The 7740-nt window shown below is 43.0% G+C and overlaps 1 protein-coding gene across 1 annotated transcript in view; it reads left to right on the top strand.

Moving 5' to 3' along the window:
* Window positions 1-321: 321 nt before the first annotated feature.
* The window catches only part of grm5b (glutamate receptor, metabotropic 5b), a 65327-nt gene continuing 57908 nt past the window's right edge, over window positions 322-7740 (top strand). The window contains 3 exon segments of the mRNA XM_053321463.1: window positions 322-474; window positions 2708-3196; window positions 4048-4162. Coding sequence (XP_053177438.1) covers window positions 322-474; window positions 2708-3196; window positions 4048-4162 — 757 coding nt within the window.

Raw genomic sequence — 7740 nt, 5'->3', positions numbered from 1 at the left:
GTGTCTGTCATCTGTTACCGTGGAGACCAACTCTGCCTTTATAATTGGGGGAGCCTGAACTTTTATCAGCCAATGAGACTTAATCCTGATTTTTTTCTTTTGAATTTCCCAGGTTGGACTGCTGCGCCTGTCTCAGCTGTTGCAGTGATGGTCCCAGCTTGAAATCGCAACAACAGTCTGGAAATAACAGAGTCAATTAAAATCATCCATTAAAAGAAAAACTCTTGCCATGGCCAGGAAAACGGTTTCTGGGAGAAGTAGTTTCCTGTGACGACAACCTTTTTAAGATCTGCTGCTCTGTGACCTAAACGGACCACGACGATGCTTTGGCTGCTGCTGCTTCTGTCCATGTGGATGGGGCCTGAACAAACTGAGTCTGCTCACGCTAATGAACGGAGAGTTGTTGCGCACATCCCTGGTGACATCATCATCGGAGCGCTGTTCTCCGTCCATCATCAGCCTCCTGCCGACAAGGTCTGTTTCTATGTCTGTGTTTGTGGTGTGTCTGCTATCGAATGATTCAGTTTTTGTGACTCTCAAGTAGGGCTGGGTTATATATAGCTGAAAAATGAATATGATAATTTCATTTCAGTCTATATCCTTAATTATTGTTTTTAAAAAAATATATTATTTTAACTTTATTAACAGTTTTTTTTAAGTTTTTTTTAGAAAGACTAAAAGAAAGAGGCTATATGAGGATATATACAATAGCCGAGTAGTCCAGTGCTTCCTCTCACGATACTGTCAGGAGTATGAATAAAAAATAATTTAAATAAATAAATAAAAAAACAAAAACAAAAACAAAAAAACACAAATACACACACACACACACACACACACACACACACACACACACACACACACACACACACACACACACAAAGACCCTAAAAACACAAACACTAAATGAAAATAAAAATTAAAAAATAAAATAAAACATAAGAAACCTCAGTCAGTACAGAAAAATTCATATGTTGGTCATTCAGTTCTCATCAAGTAAAGCTAAAAATGGCTTCCACGCTTTCTCATAATAGTTTGGTGCATTCCCATTATTGGTTATTTTTAATTACCTATTCTTAACCCTTGTGTCATCCTCCCGGGTCAAATTGACCCCATCTCTCTTTTGACTGTTCCTTCTTTCCTCACTTCTTCCCTCTTTCTTTAATTTTCCTTCTTTCTTCCCCTCCACCCTTCTTTCTTTGCTCCCTCCTCCTTCCATCCTTCCTTCCTTCCTTCTCTCCTAAATTCCTTCCTCTTTTCATCCTTACTCCTTTCTTTCCTTCCTCCTTTCCTCCCTCCCTCTCTCCCTCGCTCCTTACTCCTTTCCTCCCTTCTTTCCTTCCTTCCTTCCTTCTCTCCTAAATTCCTTCCTCTTTTCATCCTTACTCCTTTCCTTCCTTCCTCCTGTCCTTCATTCTCTCCTTCCTTCTGTCCTTCCTTGACCTGAGGACAACAGGAGGGTTAATAAAGACCAGGAGATTCGATGTTTATGAAGCCAGAGAGGGAGCATGCTTGTGTTTCCTTCATGCAAACAAACCTTGTGTATTTGTTATGTGCTTTCATTGTGATTTGCATTAAAATTAACTTATTGAACATTCAGTCTGTTCATGCTATCGATAAAGTGTCTGTCGTTGTTTTATCACCGAGGTCTACCTTCAAATATAGTCTTGGCCGGATGTGAAGAAAGCAGTTGTTGAAAATGTTACAGACGTTAAAACAGAAAATGTATAAAATGATGGTCAGGGAAAATTGCCCACCTCTTTTGCAGAGAGTCATATTGTTTCTCTGCTTGTAAAGACCCGAAGAGCACAATCAATTTGTAGAATGGGTACTTCTGTGTGACTCCATGAACATTCAACCTCCATTAGCTGCCCCAGGAACCTGCAGTCAACCACTGACATTTAAGGTTTTTTTTCCATCTCATTATGGATAATTGCAAAGAGGAAAAAAAACAACTTATGGACATGGCAGCCAAATAGATATAAAGCAAATGTTAGTCCAACAGTGAAGCAACAGTGTGTTTAAAAGGAGATTCATTCAGTTTATTAAGAATTAAAATATGTAATAATCATTAAAAACCTTAATCAGTTTAACCCTCCTGTTGTCCTCGAGTCAAGAAAGGATGTTAGGAAGGGAGGAAGAAGGAAGGAAAGGAGGGAGGAAGAAGGAAGGAAAGGAGGGAGGAAGAAGGAAGGAAAGGGGGGAGGAAGGAAGGTAGGAGGGAGGGATTAAATAAGGAAGGAGGGAAGGAAGGAAGGAAGGAGGGAGGGAGGGAGGGAGGGAGGAAGGAAGGAGGGAGGGAGACGGAGAGAGAGAGGGGAAGGAAACAGGGAGGAAGGAGGGAGGGAGAGAGGAAGGAGGGAGGAAGGTAGGAGGGAGGAAGGAAGGAAGGAGGGAGGAAGGTAGGAGGGAGGGAGGAAAGAAGGAAGGAGGGAGGGAAGAAAAGGAGGAAGGTAGGAAGGAATGAAGGAGGGAGGGACGAAAGAAGGACAGAAGGAAGGAAGGAAGTAAGGAAGAAAGGGGAGAGGAAAGGAGGACAGAAGAAAGGGAGGAAGGAACGGAAGAAAGGAAAGTAGGACAGAAAGATGGACAGAAAGAAGGAAGGAAGGGAGGAAAGATGGAACACCCAGGACCCAGGAGGACGACAGGAAGGTTAAACAGTTAATTCTATCTTGATTTGATGTCTTCTTCTGCTCCGTCTGCTTAGGTCCATGAGCGCAAATGTGGCGCGGTGCGAGAGCAGTACGGCATCCAGCGGGTGGAGGCCATGATGTACACCTTAGACCGCATCAATGCCGACCAGCACATCCTTCCCAACATCACTCTGGGATGTGAGATCCGAGACTCCTGCTGGCACTCAGCTGTAGCTCTGGAGCAGAGCATCGAGTTCATACGAGATTCACTGGTCTCCTCCGATGAGGCAGAGGAATGGGGTGGAGGAGGACCCTGGGGAATAGGAGGAGGAGGAGGTGGAGGAGGAGGAGGAGGAGGAGGAGGAGGAGGAGGAGGAGGAGGTGGTACGCCGACGATGAAGTGTGCAGACCCTGCTGCTACTCCCATGCGAGGGAAGAAACCCATTGTGGGTCTAATTGGGCCAGGGTCAAGCTCAGTGGCCATCCAAGTCCAGAACCTCCTACAGCTGTTCAACATACCACAGATTGCCTACTCTGCCACCAGTATGGACCTCAGTGATAAGGTGGGGGCATTTAGCTTCAATATAATTATGCAGAAAGTCAGTGGTGTGCAGAGACTTTTTGAAGGGCAGGGGCAAAAATAAAAAAAGGGCACACACAGCATGTTCTCGCCACTGAAGAGGGCACTTTAGTGTGTGTTTTGGCTCCCAAGAGCAGAGCAGTTTATGGCGCTTTTCCACTACACAGTTCCAGCACTACTCGGCTCGGCTCGACTCGGTTCCAGGAACGACCTTTTATCATTACTAAACAGTACCTACGCAACGTGTGCGGTGCTCAGCGATACTGCCGTGACTTCATTTTATACGCGACACAAACACATAAACAATGGAGGACATGGAGGCAGTGGTGTACTAGCTGCTGTATGAGGCTTTCTGTCACACACAAAGCAACGAAACTGAGCCGTATGGTTTTAACGCTGTTGCCGGTATTTAAAAATGGCGGGTTTGATTCTTGTGTGGGACGGCTCATGACTCTTCCAGCGACAACTCTTCTGACCAATCAGTGGCCGGCAGTGTGTTGACGTCACATTTAGTATCGGCTCGGCTCGCTTGTAACCTCAGCAGAGCAGGTACTAAAAAAGTAGCAGGTACCAGGTACTGTCCCTAGTGGAAACACAAAAAAGCCGAGTCGAGTCAAGTCGAGTCGTGCTGGAACTGTGTAGTGGAAAAGCGCCATTAGTGTGTTTTGCCAACCAGGAGGGCACCTTAGCGGGCCACGAGGGGGGGTGACCGCCCCACCTGCCCCCGCCTCCCCCTGCCCCCCCTTGTGCACACCACTGGCAGAATTACAGTGTTGTAGATGCTTCTGGTTATTAACTCTCTTGCTTATTATTGTTTTATTTCCTTTCTATCAGAGCCTTTACAAGTACTTTATGCGGGTGGTACCTTCAGATGCCCAGCAGGCAAGAGCGATGGTGGACATTGTAAAAAGATACAACTGGAGCTACGTGTCTGCCATACACACTGAAGGTACTGAACCACCCACACACTCTGTCTTTGACTTTTAAACTCCTCTTCCAAGCTCAGACAGGCACACACACACAGCCTCTGTCTTTTTTTCATTGTGTTTTTGTATCCTCCCTCTGTGTTTTCTCACACACGCAGAATGCATGATATTTCATTCTCTGCTCCGAATTACATTTATTTTATTTATCTTACCGTATTACCATTTATGAAGAATTTTTGCGATTCTTCATAAAAAGAACTTGTTGAGAAACTAAAGCCAAGGACAAAAAAAAGCAGAACATTTTTCCTTCAAACAACAGGAGGAGTATGTTCAGTACAAACACAAGAAGAAAGAGGAAGATAACAGAGAGAGAGCGAGAGAGCGAGAGAGAGAGAGAGAGAGAGAGAGAGAGAAATGTAACTGACAAGATCGGTCATAGCAACAGTGAAGCAGAAAGGGAGGGGGAATGTTTTTTTTAAAGAGATGAGTATTCAGCTTACAAAAGGGAAATCTGAAGAAAATGGAATTACTGTAGCTGGGTTGAAGCTAGCTGGGAGCCAAACAGTTGATGAAGCTGTAGTATCATATAATAGTAGATCTACAGGTAATGGCTGAATGATATATAAGGGGAAATGGGGCCATGCTGCTGAACGTCTGGGGAGTAAGAAGGAGGAGTGTCAGGTGTCATCAGCCTCATTCAGTGTCTTGTCAAAATAACAAAATAACAAAAACCAACAACCAGGGATTGAATGATGTCTGTATTTATATAAACTGTTTCTTTAGCCTTTGTGTCGTCCTCCCGGGTCTAATTGACCCCGTCTGTTTTGACCCTTCCTTCCTTCCTTCCTTCCTTCCTTCCTTCCTTCCTTCCTTCCTTCCTTCCTTCCTTCCTTCCTTCCTTCCTTCCTTCCTTCCTTCCTTCCTCGCTCCCTCCCTCCTTCTCTCTTTCTTTCCTCCTTCTCTCTTTCTTTCCTTCCTTCCTTCCTTCCTCCCCCCTTTCCTTCCTTCTTCCCTACCTTCCTTCCTTCCGTCCTTCCTTCCTTCCTTCCTTCCTCCTTCTCTCTTTCTTTCCTTCCTTCCTTCCTTCCTTCCTTCCTTCCTTCCTCCCTCCCTCCCTCCCTCCCTCCTTCTCTCTTTCTTTCCTCCTTCTCTCTGTCTTTCCTTCCTTCCTTCCTTCCTCCCCCCTTTCCTTCCTTTTTCCCTACCTTCCTTCCTTCCGTCCTTCCTTCCTTCCTTCCTTCCTTCCTTCCTTCCTCCTTCTCTCTTTCTTTCCTTCCTTCCTTCCTTCCTCCCCCCTTTCCTTCTTTTCTCCCTCCCTTCTACCTTCCTTCATTCTTTCCTTTCCTTTCCTTTCCTTTCCTTTCCTTTCCTTTCCTTTCCTTTCCTTTCCTTTCCTTTCCTCCCTCCCTCCTTCCTTTCCTTTCCTCTCCTCCCTCCCTCCTTCCTTTCCTTTCCTTTCCTCTCTCCCTTCCCTCCTTTCCTGAGGACAACAGGAGGGTTAAAACAGCTGGTAGTAAGTTGAGTCAGTGGGTTTGTTGGTGGGAGATGTTGCAGATAGTGTGACAGCTACAGGAAGTGGAGGACAATGGCGTAACTACTGTGCGTGTGTCCACCTTCTCTCGGTGGACAAGTCACAAGTGTTTGTGTGTGATAAAGAGCGATAAACACATGTGCACACACACACACACACACACACACACACACACACACACACACACACATGGACACGCATTGAATGCTCTTGATCCTGGCCTCTGGCATTGCCTGAGGGTGTTACATCAGCGTTTGAATTAGTATGAAACACAAGCGTGTGTATTCCTGGTGTGCTTGTATGTGAGTGTGGACAACATCTGCATGCTGAATATCGATATGCAAATGTTTGTGTGTCTGTATGTTAATGTCGGTGTTGGTAACGCACAGGAAGAGGAAGAGTGTGTAGAGGTTATAATGAGGCAACACAATGCAGCAAGTGATGTCAAACAATATGTATAAAACATGATGTATATGCACCAATGTAGTGATTTGTGCATAAGACTTTTACAAGTTATGCATTTCTAATTAATTCAAGTCTGCATAGTGTTTACCTCAGCACTTCTCTTCCTGTTTAAGACCAACTCAAGTATTTTTCAACCTTATTCTTATATTTTTTGTCAATTATTACTATTAACTGTCATGATAGCATTAATCTCACCATCTTTGATTTCTGTCTGTTTGACATTGTGTGGGTATTATTGTGTTAGTTTGTTTTTGTTGTCTTTTCACTTTTTCTTTTCTTTTTTTCTCTTCTTTTTATTTATTTATTTATTTATTATTATTATTTTATTTATTTTAATTTCTTTTCTAATTTACTCTTGGTTATTGGTATGTTTTTTTTGGTGTCTAGATGTTTTTATTCATTTCTTTCTTTCTTTCTTTCTTTCTTCTTCTGCTTTTGCTTCTTCTTCTTCTTCTTCTTCTTCTTCTTCTTCTTCTTCTTCTTTTTCTTCTTCTTCTTCTTCTTCTTCTTCTTCTTCTTCTTCGTCTTATTTTTTATCATTTATTTCATTTTATTTTTTTTCTCATTTTTTCTTGGTTATTGGTATGCACACTCAAAAAAAAAAAAAAAAAAAAAAAAAAAAATCTCACTATCTTTAGAGATCTGAAAAATGTGGCGTCCGGCAAGAATAACCTTGTTTCAGGCAAGAAGCTTTGAACAGCTTTACAAGAAAACCCCAACAACCTTCACTGAAAGTATACTTACTATAAACTAGAAATGATCTGAAACACAATTCCAACCAAAGTAAACCATCAGTAGTAATAATAGAAACCTAGAAATCTCTTGTGGCTGATATTGCCTATCATAGTTAGCAGGGGTGTCAAACATGCGGCCCGTGGCCAGATCCGGCCCGCCAAGGGGTCCAAGCCGGCCCACTTTCCTTATTCCTCCCTTCCTTCTATCTTCCCTTCCTTCCATTCTGTCTTCTTTTTCTTCCTTCCTTCCTTCCTTCCTTCCACCTATCCGTCCTTCCTTCCTTCCTTCCACCTGTCCGTCCTTGCTTCCTTCCTTCCACCTGTCCTTCCTTCCTTCCGTCTTTCCTGTCTTCTTTTTCTTCCTTCTTTCCTTCCATCTGTCCTTCCTTCCTTTCCTTCCATCCTTCTTTTCTGTCTTCTTTCCCTTCCTTTCCTTCTTTTTCTTCCTTCCTTCTTTCCTTCCACCTGTCCTTCCTTCTCCTTCCTTCTTTCCTTCCTTCCTTCTTGTCTTCTTTCTCATCCTTCCTTCTTTCCTTCCACCTGTCCTTCCTTCCACCTGTCCTTCCTTCCACCTGTCCTTCCTTCCTTCCTTCTTTCCTTCCATCATTTTAATGATCCGGCCCATATGAGATTAAATTGGTCTGTATGTGGCCCTTGATTGAAAATGAGTTTGACACCTCTGATATATAGTATACTAACATATATACGTATATTGGTAGATAGAAATAAATAGTCAGTATATTTTTTATTGGTAGAGTTAATTGTATTCTCATATTTGACCCTTTAACAACCTGCCTCATTTCATTAGTCTTAAATAAGATTGAATAAATGTGTTATGTAATATTTTTATGTGAAATAATGAATGAGAAAT

The sequence above is a fragment of the Scomber japonicus genome, chromosome 6, assembly GCF_027409825.1.
Source record: "Scomber japonicus isolate fScoJap1 chromosome 6, fScoJap1.pri, whole genome shotgun sequence".
NCBI classification, from domain to species: Eukaryota; Metazoa; Chordata; class Actinopteri; order Scombriformes; family Scombridae; genus Scomber; species Scomber japonicus.
Note: the sequence above shows the minus strand (reverse complement) of the source record. Positions and strands in the feature narration are given on the sequence as shown.